A 22,946-nucleotide genomic window follows, 5' to 3' on the forward strand; every position below is an offset into this window, starting at 1 on the left:
TTCTTACTACTTATTTTATTTCCTTGTATCTACTGTACAGTATATGTCTTCTGTAAAGCACTTTGTAAACATTGTTGTAAAAGGTGCTATATATATATATATATATATATTATATATATATATATATATATATATATATATATATATATATATATATATATATATATATATATAAAGCTTTTACTTACTTAAAGGAAGAAGCATTAGCTTAAATACAGTATTCAGTAAATACACTGAATGCTATATCTGCAACACGTTTCATTTTCCTGCTGTTTCTAGTGAAATAATGGTTTCTATTTGCACCAGAGTAAAAGTAGCATTGGACAGCTATATACAGTACAATCCCTTCTGAAAGTCTTTGACCAGCAAGGCCAATTCTATAGTTTTCACTATAGCTGTACATTGAAGACATTTGAGTTTGAGATGAAAGATAAATACGAGACGATAAATCAGAATTTCAGTGTTTATTTCCTCATATTTACATTTAGATGTGTTAAACCACTCAGAACATGGCACCTTTTGTTTGAACTCACCCATTTTTTCAAGTGATCAAAAATATTGGAACATGTGCCTAATAGGTTTTTCCTTCTTCAAGGTGAACACAGATTTATATCTAGATTTATTTATGTGGTGCATTCGCCATACAAATCCCTGTGTAAGCTGTTACTATAGAAATGATAACGTATTAGAACGAGTGCATTAATATACTAAACCTGTGATTTGTAGCCGGAACTACTGTCAGAGCTGCGGTTATAGAAAATTAAAATCAACACCTTCTGACCAATCAGATTTGAGAATTCAACAGTACTGTGGTACAACGTTGATTAACAATTTATACCATATACACAAAATTGTGATCCAAGTGATTAAAACACAAGGACATTGGCTATATGTGGTCCAGTTCAATGCAGGCCACAGTGACATGAACAGATCACTGGATCAATATTTATTTCTGCAGAACGCACTTAAAGTGTACGTATCCCAAAGGAACACTCGTCTGGAGTAAACTGGTGCTGTGAGCCAGATATCGTTAATATTTAAACCAAATAAATGTTAAAACACAGGACACGTGCAGGTCGTAACATTGAGTCCTCTTCATTCACAAGCAACTAAATAGACCCAAATGGTCAACACGATAGATGCGAAAATGTCTTATATGACATGCTCAAAAAGGAATAAACCCCCAGGTTTGCCTATTCCAGTCCACCACATGGTACTCGGTTATCTAACACTGCTATTAATGCACTGTTGCCTGTTAATTAATGTCGTACTTATCAACACGTCTCAGTCCCACGTGCGTTGTGTCTAAATAAATGTCTCTGTTTAGACTCGTTGTTGCTACTTTCCTAGACCCCTCGAATTCAAGGTGTAGAAACACAGACCCGAAATAAGATTACACAATATATTAGATTAGATATTACAAGATGCTGCAATTTTCTGAGAATACTGCAGGTATCAGTATTGCTATTAAAATTGGTCTTTTATTTGTTTGAATGCTTTTATTGTGTACTGTCTTTTATTTTTATCTGTTCTTACTACTGATTTTATTTCCTTGTATCTACTGTACAGTATATGTCTTCTGTAAAGCACTTTGGAAACATTGTTGTAAAATGTGCTATATAAATAAAGCTTTACTTACTTAAAGGAAGAATCATTCACCTAAATAAACGCTGAATGCTATATCTGCAACACGTTTCATTTTCCTGCTGTTTCTAGTGAAATAATGGTTTCTATTTGCACCAGAGTAAAAGTAGCATTGGATAGCTATATACAGTACAGTCCCTTCTGAAAGTATTCGACCAGCAAGGCCAATTCTATAGTTTTCACTATATCTGTACATTGAAGACATTTGGGTTTGAGATGAACGATGAATACAAGATGGTAAATCAGAATTTCAGTGTTTATTTCCTCATATTACATTTAGACGTGTTAAACAACTTCGAATATGGCACCTTTTGTTTGAACCCATCCATGTTTTGGTGATCAAAAATATTGGAACATGTGACTAATTTATTCAAGTGATCAAAAATACTGAAACATGTGACTAATAGGTGTTTCTTGGTGCCCAGGTGTGCCCTGTTAAATTGACTGTTTAAATAATTAATAGCTCTGAATGTGTACTATTGGTTTGAGCCCTGGATTTCACCTGTGAACATGGTATTTGTTGTTAAAAAGTATAAACCAACATGAAGACCAGAGAGCTGTCTATGGGAGAAAAGCAAGCCATTTTGAAGCTGAGAAAAGAGGGAAAATCTATTAGAGCCATTGCACAAGCATTGGGCATAACCAATAGAACAATTTGGAATGTCCTGAAAAAGAAAAAAACCACTAGTGTACTAACAACCAGACACGGAACAGGTTGGCCAAGAATAGCAACCGCAGTTGATGACAAACACTGTGATTATCATATTGTGTTAACCTGGAGCTTGTCATGTTACAGAGAAACTGGAAATGTGTTTTAAAATACAAACTGAAAATACACAAAATCCATGGGTGGCAATATCATTAAAGCCTAAAATAAGCCATAAACAAATGCTATTTTCTGTACAAACCTTCAAGGCCACAGCGTAACGTTATGCATTAATAAACAATAAAAGATTGTCTTGATTTGGCATCTGTCTCGAATGTCTCGCTACGTCTCCCTTGCATGTCTACACTTCTCCAGGGAGCTGGTGAAAAGCCTGGTGAACGTTCAGTAGCAAAATCCAATGGCAAAATCTACAGGCTAGGCTAATTATTGTGAACATTCCCCAAATTAGCCATCATGAAATACAACAGCATTTTTGCTTCATTATTATTTGTGCATGTAGTTATTTTGTCACAATTATATTTAGTAGTCTTAAAAATCTTTCAGGTCTTAGTTAGTTACCTAGCTATAGTGCACTGTACGCACCCAGTTGTGATGTAGCAAGTTTAGATTTTTCTAGAATGATGCCTACTACTAAATTAGGCAGACCCGTCGTTATTTAATTTTATCTTCAGTAACATGACCTATTTAAACAGCTTTTCTCATTCTCATTTCCCGGTTGTTAATTTAATGTATAAATATATTGATGTACTGACATCATGCAATGACCACAACAGTCGCTGGTTTTTCATTTTTAACTATTAAAAAAAAAGATCTTAAAAATAAGCCATCAGTGTTCTGTGCATCTCTGCAAGACTGTGCTGAATGAGAATGAGAGTGTGCGCCAAGTGTGTGTGTCCCCACATGCATGAATGTTCCACCAGAATGCAGGATTTTAGGCTGGACGGCAGCCATTGTTACAAACCGACATCAAATCTCATTACAAGCAGAAAGACTAAAACAGATCATTAAAACGCAGTTGCATTGCCTTCTGTCTGAATAATTCTCCTGCCCACTTGAGTGCGAAAAAAAAAACCTGGAGAAAACACACACACACACATACACACACACACACACACACCACGGAGAGTCATCACTTTCTTTGGATAGAATGAGGGTGACTGAAGCTCCCATGTGTCCCAACATTTACCAAACACACTCCTCACTTTTCACTGTGCTGCTTCTTGCTGATCAGGCAAAAGTGTGTCTTTATAATTAATAACTACAGCAAACTGATACATGCTCGCCTCACTATCTTCCTGAAGCAGCCTGCTGGTGTGTATGTGTGCGCAGGTGGTGTCGAGGTCACACTCCTTGCTTTCCTCTTTGCTTCCTATCTGAAAGATTTCCCGTTCAGATACAAACAAGCACAAAAACAGCAAGCAAAAGCCAGTATAAATGGGTATTCATGGACTTTAAGCTAGAACGTTTTAAAAATGATGATTATTATTATTTTTTAAACTAACACAAAGACATTGCCTTCTAAGAAGACACCTCCCTCCAGATTATACTTCACACAAACAAACAAACACACACACACACACACACACACACACACACACACACACACAAGCAGCTTTCCGGTCAGAGAGGTTCACCAGCGCAGCACGCCACTTACTGTACTTGGTGAAACTAAAATTCACAAACACACTGTAAACGAGGATATTGTGCAGGGCCACATGCAGTGGTGTAATGTGTGTGTGTGATTAAGTAAGTGTCTATGATCTGTGAGTAAGAATGTGTGTGGTTTCTGAAAATAGCAGCTTCCCCTTATGATCATAAATCACTCATTTTTCAGCTTCGCTTGTATTTAAAGGGATACTCTGGCGTTTTTCCACCTAGTCTCCATCTACCACGTGTGTAGCATATGGTATGTAACGGGAATTTCAAGATGTTTCTGTGTGCTGAGAAAAGAACGAAAATCCTTTTTACGCCTCTCCTTCTTCTAAAGGATGCTCAATGGCAAATGTTGAAGTTCATTAATGAAATACACAAATCTAATGCAAATTCTAAATTACAGCCATTATACTCTGGTAATAAAGGTTTTTAGAAAGAGACAGAGATAAAAAGGTTGGATATTAAGTAGACGAGTGACACCAGATACTCCTGTCTCTGTCTATCGATCTGACTGTGTATTACTTGTAATAAAACACTTGGGGGCATGGAAAATAATCAACAATGGGGTGGTATGATTTAGCCCAACACAAAGTGCAATTACTGTTACCACCCTGAAACTGATCATTTTTCTATAACAGCATGCCTGAAGCATTTTATTCCTCTTATACCGCAGCAATTTGCAATGGATAATATTATATATATATATTTTTTTTCTCCTCAATTTGGTCAATTCCCGCCCAACATTCAGCTCTCCCCTATCACACAGAGAGCTACCACCCAGGGAGGCAGGAAGAAGAAATCTTTTTCCTCTGAGACACATGAAGTCTTCCAACAACATGTTTTCAAACCACTGATGATGGTGCTTCTCAGGGCAACATAACACACTTGGAGGAAAGCGCCATCTGCCCTCTTCTGCATACGTCAGGACACCGATGCCTACGATTGGCTAGTGACTGGCAAGAGATTACGCCATCCCTTGGTTCCAATCATCGGGATTTGAACCTGCGATCTCCAGACGATAATAACTTCATATAGTACAGTTCGTATAGTACAGTTCGTATAGTACAGTTCGTATAGTACAGCAGGGTGAACACTTTTCTTTTGTGCCACTCGGGAGCAGATAACACATTACATATTTTATCCATCCACAGTTATGTATATTTAATGTTGTGGAACGTCTGCAAAGTTCATTCCTATTCCTATTATTCTCTGTGTAAATTGTTACTAAAGAAACAATAACATATTGGAACAAGGGTGTCCAAAGACCAGCCCTAGGGCCAAATGTGGCCTGTTGACAGATGTTAACTGGCTCGCGACTTCTCTCTTAGAATGTATGATAGGACACGTTGCAATTTTTCCTTTAACCTTACGGTGGGAGCTGACAGTGTGAACACAGTTAGCTAAAATGTAAGAGACCTTTTTTCTTATTATATATTTTCTTATTTCTGATTATACCTGCGAACTTATTTACAAAATGATCTTTAGTCATGGCTACAGGCAAGAAACGCAAAAGTTAACATCGAGAAGTCGGCGATTTCAAACAAGATGGAAACCACTAAGCATGGCCAACCTTTTGGGAATTCTTGAAAGAGACTTTATCTGAAGTGGATTTGCAACCAATTAATAAAGATAACAATTTAATATAGTATTATGTTAGTTTGTCCACTTACGTTTGGAAAGTGTAAGTGGGCAAGCGTAAGGATCTGAGCGACTTTGACAAGGGCCAAATTGTGATGGCTAAACGACTGGGTCAGAGCATCTCCAAAACAGAAGGTCTTATGGGGTGTTCCCAGTATGCAGTGGTTAGTACCACCAAAAGTGGTCTCTCTCTCTCTCTCTCTCTCTCTCTCTCTCTCTCTCTCTATATATATATATATATATATATATATATATATATATATATATATAAATAAAGAGAGAGGCCACTTTCGGTTACTCTATTTCTAGTTACACTATTTTATTACTCCCTCATGCTGCATTATTCATATGTTACATAATATTACTGTGCACTGTTACACTATTTATAGTCCCGATACTACTTATTTTAGCTCTTTATTCCTGCCATTCCACTTTATTCTATCCTACCAGCCACCTGACCTGATTGGTGCCCTTGCATGTTTCTGAAAGAACGACTCACATATTTAGAACTGAACTGAGAAACAGTTTTGTCTAAACAGTTTAAAAGTGTTCCACAAAAAAAAGAGGCTTGTTCTGCATAAATGTTTAATGACAGAGTTTAACAACTGCCTTTAGACTTCCATTAGAAGAGAAAATATGTACGGGGAAGCATGCTGAAATTCTTGTTTGTGGTAATTGTACATATGCTACAGATTTGGGGAATAGAGCTTGGGTTGAAAAATGCTGGAGTAGTCTTTAATGCACTGTGAACCAGGGCACACACACACACACACACACACACACACACACAGTCTACTATGCGTGGTCCATACTAATCAGCAATACCACTGCAGCAAGAGGATTCCCTGATCCTTCTCTCACTATGCTCTCCGGAGTACACGTGCGCACGCGCACACACACACACACACACACACACACACACACACAGAGCGTCAGAAACCCCTCTGTCTCCTATGGACAGACCCACAGACTGGCTGATGTCTAAGAAACCATAGGAACGGACACAATGCAGCAAAAGCCTGTTGCAACTGCTTGGTAATGAAAGAACACCCAGACTGACCAGCACAATCATCGCAGATGCACTACATGCCACCAGCACTCAGACAGATGGACATGTGGAGCATCCAGTGTGCATTTTGATGTGTTGTAGTATTTGCCGTTATGACATTTAGTCTGTTAAGCTATTGGACACTATGGGAAATCTATCTGTGGTCCACCCTTAAACAGACTGGGGTAGCCAGACTCGGGCAGCCTGTGTCATTAATCTGCCAAGCTCTAAGCATCCACCTCAGCTTCTTCGGGCGTTGTTCTATTATTATATACTATTTAGTAATGGATCTCAGATGAGAAAACGGCTGACACAGCAGGTGCACCCCCTGAACATGTGGCTACAGACAAATATGCAACTATGATAAAATAAACCATGAGCATATAAAGCTTTTAGTAAAGGAGTTCGGATGTAATACTGCAACAAGCCACACACACTCCCACCTATAGTCCCAGGGGTGTGGACACTGGGTGGCACAGGGTGGCATCTGCCTTGCTTGAAATGAAATGAGGCAAGCTCTGACCTCAGATCCCATCCCTGAGAGGGAAAACATTCCTGAATCACATCGACCTCATGTTGACTCACATAATCAGTGAGTGAGAACTACAGACCTATGAAGCCATTACAGTGATGACTACTTTGCACATTGGAATAAAAGAAGCTTTAAAATGCATCTTTGTCTTGTATTATATTTTAGGGGGGTTGGGGTTGGATGTGGCACTGTTTAATGTGCATTTGTTTAACCTTTGCATGCGCGTGTGTGAAAACCCGGACACACCGCTGCACACACCTGGCTACAGTCGGAAAGAGGAGACTGACCGGGTTGCTATGGAGCTCGCGCCGCCCTGCGCCATTCTGCCTGGAGGCGCGCGAGCGCGTGCTCGCTCTCTAGCTCTCTCTCTCTCTCTACACACACACACACACACACAGACACGGAAAGGTAAACGGCCCATGCACATCCAGGCTGCATGTTATTCCAATTTCATTGCTCTATTGTAGTACAACTGATTTTAAAAAGCGCCAGAGGAGAAAGAGGAGGAGGATGAAGAGGAGAAAGAGGAAGATGAAGAGGAGAAAAAAGAGGAGGAGGAGGAAGAGGAGAAAGAGGAAGATGAAGAGGAGGAAGATGAAGAGGAGAAAGAGGAAGAGGAGAATAAAGAGGAAGAGGAGAAAGAGGAGGATGGACGCCAAGCGAGGAGCATCTGCAGACAGGTAACAGTCAGGTGTGCAGCTTTATGAACCGATCTTACCTTTCACTTGGCTCTCATACTCCGTGAGGATCTCCTTCTCCTTTTTAAACTTCACCGTGCCTGACATGATGTTCCACCCCTAGGTTCTGTCTCTACGGTGCGGATTTACTACTGATCCAAACCTTCCTCCTCCTCCTCCTCTTAGTCCTCCTTCTTCTTCACTGGCACCGATGCGTCATATCCAGCCACGGGTTCACCACGATCCTATCCCAAGCGCAAAAAACCCCCCAAACAGTCCAAAATCAAAATTCAAGCTGTTCTCGGTTCAAATGTCCTACACTTTGCGGCACGCGCTAGAAAAGTCCACCGTGTCAGCTGTCACACCGGGGAGGCGGAAAAAAAAAATAACGATTGGCATTTAAGCCCAAAAGGGCGTCGTTACATGACGAGTTTAAGGCAAACCTGCGAAGAAGAAGCCTATCTGAAGACTGGATGTCTGTCTGTCTGAGTTGTTTTTGCTCACGCGCTACTCGAGAAGAGGAAAACCGGGCGGCACGCGCTCTACTAATCAAATGCGTGTGTGTGTGTGCGTGTGAGTGTGTGTGTGCGCGAGAAAAATGATTCACGCCTCCCAGTTCCGCTTCCCAAACGCTCTCACACACCTCCACTGCACTCCCTACTACAGTCAATTGAGATGGGCTGGGGCGGGGCGGGGCTGGGGCGGCTCTGGGGGCGTGTCCTAGACAGGGTGGGTAACTAGGCAGAATTGACAGACAGCCAATTGTCGTGTCGTTCTGAAGCCAAGTCCCGAGGAATAAGTACGAAGCCAAAACAGCGCCATTAATAGAGGAGTATAGAAGAGTAGCATACTAGTTTGGCTTACTGTGGCTCTACTGTCTAGGATGCTAGTGCTTGGTTTGGGATGCAGCCCTAAGAGCTGCAGGGGGTTGTGAGTAAACAGAAATTAAGTGCTGATTGGTTAATTGGCGCCATTAGCTGCGTTCAGTCACAACACAGACAATGCGCCAGAAAATGGAGGACAGATGCAGACTCCAGTCTTGCAGGCATGCGCTGTGTTATCGTGTTAAACACAAACACTGGGTTTGATATTGCAAAAAATTAAAAGCCCTTAATGTGTTTGCAGTCGGAGAGTGGGGAGAGTGGGGTCGGTTGTAACAGGAGTCTGTTGTAACGTTGTCAATCGCTCTAAGCTCCGCTCACTGTGTGCATGTGCTCGGTAGCGTCCCCTGCCTGTCTGCAGAGGAACAGCAAATTAAAAACCAGATGTGAAGAATTTATTATTATATTCTATAATGTACAGGGTGTCCCAAAAGTATCCATACAGAGGGGAAATTAACACTTTAATTTTTTTTTTTTTTTTTTTAAAGCAAAACGTCTTCTAACATGTTTCATACTTAGTTTCGGAGGTGGTTTAGTGGTTAAGGCTCTGGGTTAGAGGTTGGGGGTTTGAGCCCCAACATTGCCAAGCATTGCCACTGTTGGGCCCTTGAACAAGGCTCTTAACTCTCTCTGCTCCAGGGGTCCTGTATCATGGCTGACCCCAGCTTCTTGTGGAGGAAGCCTCAACAGTACCTGACATGTTGAGGTGTGTTGTGATCAGTACAGAATTATTATTATTATTTCAACTTTAAGAATGCCTTTGACAAAAGAAGAACGTATTAAAATCATTCTCATGGCTAGATCGGAAAACTGTTGCAAGGTTGGGATGGACTTTGACAGGAAACATGGCGAGCACATCACACACATCACATAGCCTGTTGCCAAACTTATTAACAAATTCAAAAAGCCTGGAAATGTTGCGGACCAACCAGGAAGTGGACGTCCACAAACAACCACTGATGAAGACATAACTGGCGCAGTGCCGGTGTACATAGTCCCGTATGTATTTAATCTCTTGGAACACAAAAGAGATTTCACTTACTTGAAAAATGGCTTTCTTCCTGAAAAACTTCATGTCGTAAAGGATGAAGCCCAAACACTCGAACATATCAGCTGTTCATCTGATTGACATATTTTTGTGTCATGTGACCAGCATGTGTTCACTTAAAGTGCCCCTGAAATCAAAATCGGTGTTTCAGACCTTTTTGTGCCTGTCCCTTACATTCTGAATTTTTTGGAGATATTCTCATTTTAATTTTACAGTCCATCAATTCCAGTAAAAAAATTTTTGGATGACTCATCCTGTGCTAGTCTTGTGTTCATCCAATTAAATGCTCTCTGGAACATATATGCCCTGCCAAAAGGGACGTGTCTTGCTGTACAGTAGCAGCTCGTTAGCACCAAAAATGGTTTGTCAGTGCATTTTGTCTGTGTGTCTTCCTGCACACTGTTCCCTTTTCCAACCATCCCTTGTTTAATAAAAAAGTATAGTGCAAGTTTGTAGTTATATGACAGGAACTTTTCGATGAGTGTTTTATGACACTTGAGGCTGGGTTGGCTGTAACATAAAAATGCTATTTGCTTGTTATAAATAGTTAACAGACATATGTAGCAATCATTTGTCAAGAAACTGCTGCTTACTCTAGAATATGGAGAATATTTTACTCCTATACTCCTATACTAAGGTACCAAACTGTACCTTGTTGCTGAGGAGGTACCCTTCAAGGGTACATGTTTTGTACCTTTAGTAGGCTAGGTATCTTTTATCTAGAAAGGTGCATGTAGTGTAGTGTTAAAGCTTTGCTCTAAAATGTATCTATGATCCATTAAAACAGAAAAAGTGTATTAAATCCACATATTCCAGGTTAAAAGATAAGGGTACCGCCCCTGCAACAAGGAAATATAGTTTAGGATGTCTTTTTTGGAGAGAGAGAGAGAGAGAGAGAGAGACAGAAAGAGAGAGAGAGAGACAAAAGATTTACAAAAAATGTTACAACTCTCCCCACTCTCCCCTGTTTTATGACCTATGACCCCACTTTCCTCACAGAAATCGTTTTTCTGTTTAAATAAATAAATAAATAACACAAATAAATATGTGAAATCAGGGGTGCTATAAATGATGCCCAATGAGACCCCAGGGTATAAATATGTCCAGCAGAATGATAAAAATTGTGCACTAACTTTCTACTCATATTAAATTGTACTAATAATAGCAGTGACTGTGTTTAGTACACTCGGTCACGTGAATATGATCAGCTGAATGGGCATTACACGTTATCTACCTTGAGCTTTAACGTTATCTGGAAACAGCAGACCTCTGAAGACAATACTCGACGTCCCTCTAGTGGTGAAATATACTAATTACAACAAAATGGGCTATTCTTGGATCAGTGTCCCTGTCCTGCTACAGCAACAACACATGCACTGCCAGTGACGTGTGGTCAGGGGAGGCAGGGGAGGCTATGCCTCCCCTTTGTCATCATGAAATGTAAAAAAAAAACAAATAATGATTAAAAATAAATAAATAAATATTTGTTCACTGATCTGTGATAGAAATGTAATTATTGTATGATTCCAATCATTCCAATGATTTTTATAGTGAATATCGCTGAATTTGTGTATTTTCCTGTTCAAATACGGGGGAAAGACGCGAAAGGAAGCAGTGATGAGCTGAGTCTCCAGTCGGATTGCGCAATCCCTCACAAACTGGGTTTTTTTTTGAGCATTTTTTTGCTCAACTTGAGCACCTGCAATTGATCTCTCTGTATGTCACCAATGTAATGTTTATACACACTTTTATCATATGTCCTCACATTCCATAGTCTAGGTCATGTATTTCACGTATGTGTATAACATATTAGTCTTGCTGATCTGACATAACGCCACAGTGAAAAAGCAGGAGGGGAGGCAGCCAGTACCTCTGCCTCACTGAAGGGGGCGTGTTTGAGTATACGGGCTTGTTCTACTATTGTTCTTCTTCATGTATTACAGACAAATGGCATTGTGGGTAATATGCTAGCTAAAAAAAAGTCAAGTTGAGAAAGTTAAGTGCACCGGATCAGTCCATTTATTTTTATTTTTTGCCCTGACTGCAAAAATGGAAGATTATATATATATATATATAAGCTAAAACATTTCTCAAAACTGAAAGTGATAAATAATGGAAGACCGGAGCTAAAAGATTTGCTTCAAACGACGGGACAGAAGATAACACGCTCTTTTCACACGGAATGGTACACCCGAAAACACTGTCTGTGTCATAGTGTTTCGAGAAACCGCCTTTTCTTCTTTCCCTGCCTTTTGTGCTTGACGAGTCACAATGTCTGGACTACAACGGGATTTTGTGACTTGAAAAATATACCAAGAAATCCTCAGCAGACATGAAAGTTCAACTTCTCACATTCCGAACAGCGGAGACTAAATATTATCATCCACAATGCTAATGTAAAGGAAAACTGAGAGATTTTAAAAGACCTCATTAATGCAACTTGCTTCCTAGCCAAACAGCAATTAGCATTTTGTGCTAACGATGAGAGTACGACCTCTTCTAATCGTGGAAACTATGTAGAACTATTACATGCTTTTTCTGAGAAAGATGATAGGTTAGCTAGACATTTGGAGACATCCAGTGTGTTTTCTGGCTCATCAAACAGAATTCACCACGATTTAATTGAAGCAGTAAGTGATGTGATTAGAAATGATATAAAAAAGGAGATTAATGTAGCCCTATTTGTTGCTGTAGAAGTAGACGAGACAACGGATGTCACAAACAAAGCCCAGATCTGTCATTTTGCGTTATGTGGCTAAAAGTGAGGTGTCCTGTGAAGTGAGGGAGGCGTTTTTGGGATTTGATGATGTGAGTAATGACAGCTGATATAGCTGAGTACATCTTGGGAGTGTTGGAAAAATACAAGCGTGTGGAAAAGCTGGCAGCTCAGACTTATGACGGAGCTGCTGTGATGGCATCAGAGTTTAATGGGGTGCAGGCCAAGATTAAAGAAAAGGTGCCTGAAGCCATTTTTACCCACTGTTACGCACACAAATTGAACCTGGTGCTCATGCATTCAGCAAAATGCATGCCTCAGAGTAGAACTTTCTTTAAAACAGTTGAGGGACTAGGGACATTTTTCAGTAAGTCCACAAAGCGCACCTATTTACTGGATGATGTTGTGAAGCGACGTTTACCAACAGCAGCGCCCACGAGATGGAGCTCAACTTCTAGGCTGTTGCAGACAATAAGCATGTACCAATCTGATCTGCGTGCTGTATTCCAATATTATGAGTGAAAATCCAGTTAGTTGGGATAATGACACACTAATGATGGCCACTGGATATGATCGATGGCTGACAAAAGTGTCAACATGCTTTTCCATTATGGCATATGAGGACATTTTTAGTGAGACGGATGCATTCTTTAGAGTGCTGCACAACAAAGTAATGGACATCGGATTTTGTTGTGCACGAATCCACGACACAATTGGAGTTGTGGAACGCCAGAGACAGGAGTTTGACAATTTCTATGAGCGATTTGAGCAGAAATGCGCCACACTTAGCCTGACTGATAGTGTCCAAAGTAAACAGTCAGTCAGAGATGAGAGGAAACAAATGTTTTATAATGTTCTGGACGATATCAGTGTTCAACTGAAAGCTAAGTTTGATCATTTTGGTGAGCTAGCGTTCCTTGGTTTGGTCGATTGTACAAAATTTGAGGAAATGTCACACCATTTTGATGACACCAAAATGCAGAGCCTGTCAAAATATGCTAGATTCTTGGACTTTATTAGGCTAAAGGCTGATCTCATCGGACTTCATATCTCATAAACGGTGAGGAATGAATGTAAATCTCCTGGACAGACTCTCAGCTTTTTGGCCCAGAAGGATCTGATGAGGACTGTTCCTGAGGCGACAAAGTTACTTCAGCTGGTGCTCACTATACCGGCTACAACAGTGTCCGTGGAAAGGGCATTCTCTGATTTGAAAAGACTGAAAACATACAGTCGGAATCGGACTGACCAAGGACGACTTTCATCCCTAGGAATGATCTCTATTGAGACAGAGAGACTTTTAAAACTAAAAGAAGATAAAGAGGACTTTTACACAAAAGTCATAGAGATGTTTGTCTCGAAGGATAGGCGAATGGACTTCATTTACAAGTAATGGTAAGACCATGCATACACTGCTGTACAGTCCTCGACATAAATAAAAAACCAGCCCTTTTTTAATAATAATAAAATATATATATATATATAAAACAAGATAAGAAAAAAATGAAGTTATTTTAAAGAATAAAACTACATTTGTCTTTTTGTTGTGGACTGTATATACTTTCATTTGTATTGAATGAGTATGAATTGTGGAATTGTGATGGCAAATTAAGAACACACGGAGGGTGCAGAGCAAATGTGCTCTCTCTCTCTGAGCCACTATAAATTTAACCTTCTTCTTTGGCCAAATATGTACCTTACCTATATGTGTGTAAAGAATGCTGATATAGGATATGAAACATAACCAGTAGTCAATGTACAAGCAGCCAGTTGAATGGTGAATTTATGCTACTCTGTTGAATTCATATATTTGTAAATCTGACTTTGAAAGAGTCTGTGCCTTCCCAGCCACGAACCTCACCGCACGTCACTGTGCGCTGCAACACTGTAATGACAAGCACAAAAGCAACACTGAATCTGGTTGAATGCAGTACCATGACAGTGACATTTATTAGACTTTTTTTTTTTTTAGAGTAACTGTACTTAAGGGTTATTTTGGGTGTATATACTTTACTCAAGTGTTTCAGTGAGCCGTTTCCCACTGCAGTCTCAGATTCCTCTTCTTGGCTGACAGGAGTGGAACCTGATGTGGTCTTCTGCTGTTGTAGCCCGTCTGCCTCAAGGGTCAATGTTTTGTGTGTTTTGAGATGGTTTTCTGCGCACTACGGTTGTAAAGTGTAGTTATTTGTGTTACCATAGCCTTTTTGTCTGCTCAAACCAGTCTAGCCATTCTCCTATGACCTCTCTCATAAACAAGTTTTTTTTGACCTGCAGAACCACTTTTTGTTTTTCCACAGCATTCTGTATAAACTCCAGGGTGTGTTTTGTGTGAAAATTCCAGGACATCAGCATACATACAAGCATGCCACTGTGAAAGTCACCGAGATCACACTTTCTGTAGCTCCTGACCTGTACCTGCATGATTTACATGATCATAGCATGAATCTACAGGTAAAGATATAGATAAAATAATTGCACCTTCCACAATGCAACATTTTTTTAATTAGCTTAATAAGAAAACTAGTTACAGCTAGTGTTTTCTAGTATATTTTATGACATGTTTATGGCGTTTTGCTTGTAGTACATGAAACACATGAAACCTCTTCATATTGGTCGCAGGAGATGTGTGAGGAGCTTTGCAACGTTCCGTAAACGTTGTATTGTTTAATGCTTATTAAGAGTGTACAAATGGTGCCTCTCTTTAGGCAGTTGTCCTACAGATGGCACTCAAGTGACTTTATTACTGTGAGAGAGACTTCACTCCCACAGACATCAGGTCCATACATCACTGCTCATCACTCTATTACAATCTATTACATTTAATCAAAGAGTCCATTAGATTTTTGATTGCCATGCATTGTTGTGTTTACCTGATGATGGACCCATGCCTGTTTGACCTTGATTTGCATTTCAATTTGGATTATTAATAAACAGCTTGCACTTCCTCTCACCAGCCTCTGTGCATCTGCCTCTCATGACAGAATGGAAATGGTCATCTAATTTAACTTCTCACACATTACTGACAGTGACCGTATACTGTGAAAGACTACTCAATGCTCTAACAGGTTATATAGTGCGGCATGTGGAAAGGTGTCGTCACCACAGGGCAGTAACATGAATGATTTGAATAATGTGACATGTCTCAATACTTGGGAGCCTTGACACATTATCCACAGCTATACAGTTGAACCAGAGGGGCACGACTTGGGGGGGGGGGTAAGTATATGAGGTATCTAAGTATATGAGGCATACTAAGAGTGTTTGTAGAGTATTGGCAAAACTGCTCTGGCATTACAGATGAAGGCTAGTGGATAAGCCTGGGGTAAATGCTGTTTATTTGGTGGTTTCGAAGCAATATCTCATTGTTTGGTCTCAGGGGTGCTGGAGTAATGCATCACCAGAGCCTTGTGACCTCCAGATGCACAACGACAGAGTTAGATAGAGCTGGGCGGGTCATACCCAGTCAGCCTATCACAAGATAAACTCTTGTTTATCAGCCATAACCCAAACAATTGCCCTAGCCACATTCCACATATAGGCATGGGAATAACATCCAGTGTAATCAGCTTGTAATTATAAGGAATTGTAGTGATGGCTCGGGCAGGAGACATTTTGCATTTTTAAGCCACTGCCAATGGAGATGATGATGAGATGAAGTTCAGACCAAGACAAAATGTATATACAGCGCTGTGCAGAAGTTTTAGGCACATGCAAAGAAATGCTGTAGAGCAAAGATGCCTTCAAAACAACAAAATAATGAAATGTAATGTTTGTACCTACAATTTTACATAAAAGTTTGTGTGTGTATATATATATATATATATATATATATATATATATATATATATATATATATATATATATATATATACCTTTTTTCTTTTGAATACTGTACATGTTCTTATACAGTAATGCAGTTGAATTCTCAAATCTGATTGGTCAGAAGGTGTTTTTTTTTTGACACCTAGTGACAGTAGTTCCAGCTGCAAATTAAAGGTTGATAATAATATGCATCGTTCTAACACATTATCATTTCTATAGCAACAATCTACACAGGGACATGTATATGATGGAAACATCACATAAGTGGATTAAAATAAGTAGAATTGTTGATATGGTGAAGCTTTCAGTGAGGATACATATATTTTGCATTTATGGAAGGAGTCTCCAGTGTCAATGCTTTCTAACAGAATAAAACACTGAGATATTTTAGGAAAATAATTATAGGTGGTAATAATTTAAAAGTAATAAATAACTACAGGTTATTTATTATTTAAAATTATTATTATTTTACAGGTGGTAAAAAACAAACAAAACAAAACTGTGCTGTCATGTTTGATTTATTTATAAGTGAAAACAACATACAGAAATAAATATCATTTAGTGGAACATCATCTATGGCCTAATAATTAGATTTCTCAATATACAACATGTTTGTCGTTTATAATAGTAACACTATGATTACCTGCCAGCTGCTAGACCTTCACCTGGCTGCAACAGTGCACAGGAAACACAGATTGACTAAGCAGGAAGTTGGCAGATTTGTATTTATTTCTTTATTTTGAGCAGTTAAACCTTAAGGCTCAAACACAATGATGGAGAAGCTTGGAGTTAAAACAGTTGTGTGAAGACATTAAAAATGCGCAGAACACGTTGCTTTAAAAAATGGAAGACACAAGATTGAACAAGGAAGGGATTATTTACCAGTAGAGGGAGCTGTGTAACATTTTTCTCCAAGAGCACACCTACAATAATTAAAAACTGAAATGGATTATAGCAATCAAAGCAAATAAATAATGCATGATTTAATGTCCTGCTGCTAGCTGTAAGGCATTGTTCAGGTAACTTCTGGGAGGGGGGGCGGGGGTAGCTCCTTCATCTGTTTATTAATAAACATCAATCCATGAGGGACAATTATGAGACCAGGAACTAAACTGCATTATCTATTTTGATCACCATCCTGTCCTCCATAGTGAAGCCCCCTATAGAAACAACTCCCAATGCCTCCTGGTCCTACCTCCTCAACTGCCCCTTCATCTCCTGTACTTCTATAGAGAGGGCAAATTTATATTTTTAGTGGGTAAGAACAAACATTAGCGCACAATTTTAAAAAGGATCTTTTGAAACCCCAACCTAAAAGAGGCTCCCAACAGGACATTAAAGTGGAACCTATGAATAAATAAAGTTTTCAGGGTCAGAACTGCAGGGCAGCTACAGTGCCCTCCACTAATATTGGCACCCTTGGTAAATACGAGCAAAGAAGGCTGTGAAAATTTGTCTATTGTTTAACCTTTTGATCTTTTGTTAAAGAAAATTCACAGAAATACTCTGCTCTCATGAATATGAAACAATTGCAAACAAAACACAGGTTTATCAAAAATGATCTTTGTTAAATATAGGTGTGCAACAATTATTGACATCCTTTTAGTCAAAACTTTGTGCTACCTCCCTTTGCCAAGATAACAGCTCTGAGATTTCTCCTATAATGCCTGATGAGGTTGGAGAATACATGGCGAGGGATCTGAGACCGTTCCTCCATACAGAATCTCTCCAGATCCTTCACATTTCGAGGTCCACGCTGGTGGACTCTCCTCTTCAGTTCACCCCACAGGTTCTCTATGGGTTCAAGTCAGGGGACTGGGATGTCCATGGCAGGACCTTGATTTTGTGGTCAATAAACCATTTTTGTGTTGATTTTGATGTATGTTTTGGATCATTGTCCGGCTGGAAGATCCAACCACGGCCCATTTTAAGCTTTCTGGCAGAGGCAGTCAGGTTTTCATTTAATATCTGTTGATATAGAGTCCATGATGCCATGTATCCTAACAAAATGTCCAGGTCCTCTGGCAGAAAAACAGCCCGAAAACATTAAAGAGCCACCACCATATTTAACTGTGGACATGAGGTACTTTCCCATATGGCTACCTCTGTGTGCACCAAAACCACCTCTGGTGTTTATTGTCAGAAAGCTCTATTTTGGTTTCATCTGACCCTAGAACCCGATCCCATTTGAAGTTCCAGTAGTGTCTGGCAAACTGAAGACACTTGAGTTTGTTTTTGGATGAGAGTAGAGGCTTTTTTCTTCAAACCCTTCCAAACAACTTGTGGTGATGTAGGTGACTTCGGATTGTAGTTTTGGAGACTTTCTGACCCTGGACGCAACTAACATCTGCAATTCTCCAGCTGTGATCCTTGGAGATTTTTTGTCCACTCGAACCATCCTCTTCACAGTGCGTTGAGATAATATAGACACATGTCCAATATAAAGCCAGTTTTTCACAGCCTTCTTTGCTCATATTTACCAAGGGTGCCAATATTAGTGGATTTTTTTATGCAAGTATGAATTATATCAGAAGGTAAGGGGTAACACAATCTAACAACAACTCTGCAGAGGACAACAAAATCCTTAGATCTCCTCAGTAGCTCATGTTGTTAAGAGTAACAGCTATTTCCTGACAATTTTGCCTCCTGCATTAATAATGCAGCTGTTTCACCATTTGCAGCCAAACAGCTTCAACATGCTTTCAATCAGTTTGTTTTATTGTGCAATTTGCACTGGGATCTTGCTGGGTTAGGGCAAACCTAATGTGAGCATCTGGCTTTTTGGTGCAATCAATCCAGCACAGCCTTTTTTCTAAAGCTGGTCAAAGGTGTAATACTGTATCACCAAAAAGGAACTATGTATGGATGGATAAGGTGTTAGTTCATTGCTGAGCCATTTTTTGGGTGAAACATAAGTAAGTAATAGAACACTTGGGGATGTGGTGTTCTAGGACAATAATCAATAACAGAGATCCAGAAGGGGACTTAATGCTACCACTACACAGTTGATCATTTTCCTATAGCAGCAAGTATTTTACTCTGGTTATACTGGTAACAAGAGCCAAGGACATGGTTTTTAAGTATTTAAGCTCATGTTTAACCATTCATTGTGAAGTCTTGCCATTCCTCGTATTTGCGTAAATTCTGAGCATTGTTATTATTGAGTGCCTTATAGTGTATGCATCTGTTGCTGTGTTTTTTGGAATTTCTTTTTGCCTTGCTGAATGTTAACACTTGTGCCTGCCTTAGCATTTTTGGCTTGCAATATCAACCTGCTCTGCAATACATTTCAGCTTGATCCGTAATAAACTTATTTGCATATTGATCTTCACTTTGCTTCTAAGCCTACCATGTTACAATACACATGCATGGAATATGACTTGACATTCAGTTATTCTCTAGCCTCTCTCTCCGAACTGAAGACTGATGTTGCAGGAAATGAATTTCCTTGCATAAAAGACAGTGCCTCAAAGGCAAGAAAGCAGCAATTACCTTTCAGTCAAGTCGAGGCCTAATACTTCACACACGCACGCACACACATCAAAATAGACACATGAATGATGCTGATAGCAAGATGTCTGCAGTCCATTTCCCTTTAACACCTCATGAATGATAATTGAATGTATGGAGTCATGCCCTTTCATTCATTAAGGTAAGATTCATAAGATTTTGAAGCCTAGATACAATCGCCAGAAGTAAAAAGCTAAAGTTTCCATCTTTATTTTTTTTAAAAACAATACAATTGGAAAATTCTCTAAACTGATAAATCTACAAGTTGAAAAGTTTGAGTTGCAAGAGTGCAAGTATAAACACAACAAGGCTGTAGTAGAGGAGTTTTCCTGTTCGGCGTGATAACGTTTAATGTCCCCGACAACCTCTGTAATCCCATTTAGCCACTTCTCAGCAACCGTCTTTTTCAAGACATGTAAAAGCTTTTTTTTTTTTAATCCTGAGTGGGGTATTACTGATGTATTTATGTCATAGTATAAAACATCTTGATATCTTGAGCTTGTGTTATCCACAGACCTTATTTCAGGCATTTAACAAAAAAAAAACCCTTCAAAAAGCCCATTGACTTCGGGACGATGGATGTCGAGTACACAGGAAAATTAAATCGTGATCATGAGAAAACAGAAAAAAAATGAATAATGCATGGCCGCTTAGGGCTTCCGTAGGAACCTTTGCATTAAATACCAAAAATGTAACAAGTACATTTAGAAAAATTTAATCGATAGACTTTATCCAAGTCAGCTCAGACATCACCACATCTGCAAAGACTTTGAGACGGACGAGTTGCATGCAATATTATTATTATATTAGACTTCCAAATTTTCCAAAAATGAAAGAACCACATTTTAAAATAATTAATGAGTTTTATCCCTCAGAATAATTCCTTAGGTTAAGATTTAATATTGATGAAGACACTTGTTGATTTTGAAAACAATGAAAATTTTTTTTTTCAGTTGCAATTGCTCAAATATTGTTTTGGGTTCAGTTATGTAACTGCATGTCCAGTACTATCATTCATATGAAGCCTATAGATTATAAGCTGATTAAATTTGTTGTATTTAAGAGAGACTCTAAACATCACTGTCTGATGAACAATATATTTATAATTGATACATTTTTTCATACACAAGTGTAGATTTATGAAAACCCCTCTATCATTTGAACACTTTAGAAATTATTTTAAGTTAAGAGCATCTCTACTCCTAACTTCAAGTAAGAATGCTATTAAATGAGCAGAACTGCTAAATGATTTGGATGATTGGGATATATTGTAATCTTACCCCCAATATAATTTCTCCCCTTTTTATTTTCAGAACTAAAAAGAAGTGATGTTAACTTTGTTCAACCAAGGTATGTTAATGTTTAAGTCTACCGCTTTGCTACAATTTGATATACATTTTCAGTTTGTTCAATATATAGAATTTGAAAAAATGTTCACACCAAACATCAGGATGGGGGGATGGATGGATGAATGGTGATCTCAGGCTCACCGAAACTGGACAGTTGAAGATTAGGGGGGAAAAAAATCACTTGGTCTTTTTCCAGTCTTCAGCTGTCCAGTGTGGGTGAGTCTGTGCCCATGTTCTTGGAACCTGATATGGTCTTCTGCTGTTGTAACCCATCCACCTCAAGGTCTGGTCTGTTGTGATGCTTTTTTGCTCACCATGATTGTAAATAGTGATTATTCGAGTTACTATAGACTTCCTGTCAGCTCAGACCAGTTGGATGTTTTGCATTGCGCTGCTGTCACGTGATTGGCTGATAAGATAACTGCATGAATGCACTGTACAGGTGTTCCTATTAAAGTGGACGGTGTGTGTATGTTTTCAGACTAAATTAATTTAGAAGGTGGGTCAGATTCCTTTCAGCCGTGGGTCAGATTTGGAAATGGACATTGCAAGTTGGAGGTTGTTGGGGAAAGAAACGAAATGTTACTATAGCACTATTACAATAAACTCACTTATCCATCCATGAACACTTACAACTTAAATCAGAGTAAAACTGTTGATCAAATCTATTCATCCTCATACAGTTCAAAAAGGAGAGGCACCGCTATACTAAAATATATCCCATTTGTTCTGGAATACCAGGAATAGGACCCTGAGGGTAAATACATCCTGGTCACTGGTACAATATTTGGACAACATGTTACAATTTTAAACATATGCACACCAAACTGTTTATTGAAGACTGCAAGGGGGATTTTAATTGTGTTTTAGAAACCGGCATGGAAAATTCTCTACCATCTCTGTGACCAATGCCCAATCAACTAAGACACTCAGTAATCTGTGCAGGCAGTGAGGCCTGGTTGATATTTTGAGAGAATTAGATCCCACTGTTAAAGACAAACGAAATGAATGACTAGTAAATAGGTGTACAGGTGTTCCTGTGGAAAGAAGGACAATCATTTTTCTATTAATATGTAGTCAGTTGTAGAGTTTTAGCCCCATTAAAGGAAATAAATTGAGGCAATCAGCCTTTAAAGACTTAAATGGTTCCTCATTTATAGGAAGTGCGCAAAAATACTAAACTAGAAAATAGCTAAAGTGAGACAACATAGCTTTCATGTACTCAAAAAAAAAAGAAAAAAGAAAAAGATTTGGGTATTTATACATTATATCTCATTTTTGTACATACTGCATAATTGATTTGTCTTTCTGTAATTTTTGTTCATTTTAGACTTGGACTGCCTGTCAGAGTACACCACTAAGGTATATTCTGTCCTATTAAGAAGTGAAGTTATTTATTTATTTATTGAGCCATTTTGACAAACCCTGGGGCACTGTTTTCAACTAGGATGCTAAAAGAACAGCGGTTAAAATGTTAAAAGAGAGGGGTATCTGAGCAGATCTGTCCTGTCCGGGAAGCTGTAGACTGTAGTAACAGCAATCTGACAAAAAGATCAGCATCGGGACAGGAGAAACCCAAATAACTTAAATTCACTTGATGAATTGAATTCACACTGTTGCTCTTTGAAATAAGTAAATCATGAGATTCACTCAGATGTGTTAGCCATGATTAAACCATGACACCAATGTCAAAATACTTTAAATCACTTAGACAGCTTGAAAAAAATAACCTGACTGAGGCCTCTTGGGACTGAGCCCCTC

General features: G+C 39.0%; 1 protein-coding gene across 1 annotated transcript in view; it reads right to left on the reverse strand.

Annotated features, from left to right (window-relative positions):
- srgap1b (SLIT-ROBO Rho GTPase activating protein 1b) overlaps positions 1-8,445 on the reverse strand; it is a 59,312-nt gene extending 50,867 nt beyond the window's left edge. The window contains exon 1 of the mRNA XM_053650220.1: positions 7,901-8,445. Within this exon, the coding sequence (XP_053506195.1) occupies positions 7,901-7,967 (67 nt within the window). The 5' untranslated portion in view covers positions 7,968-8,445. The remainder of the gene's footprint in view (positions 1-7,900) is intronic.
- Positions 8,446-22,946: the final 14,501 nt, after the last annotated feature.

This window comes from Ictalurus furcatus, chromosome 19 (assembly GCF_023375685.1).
Source record: "Ictalurus furcatus strain D&B chromosome 19, Billie_1.0, whole genome shotgun sequence".
NCBI classification, from domain to species: Eukaryota; Metazoa; Chordata; class Actinopteri; order Siluriformes; family Ictaluridae; genus Ictalurus; species Ictalurus furcatus.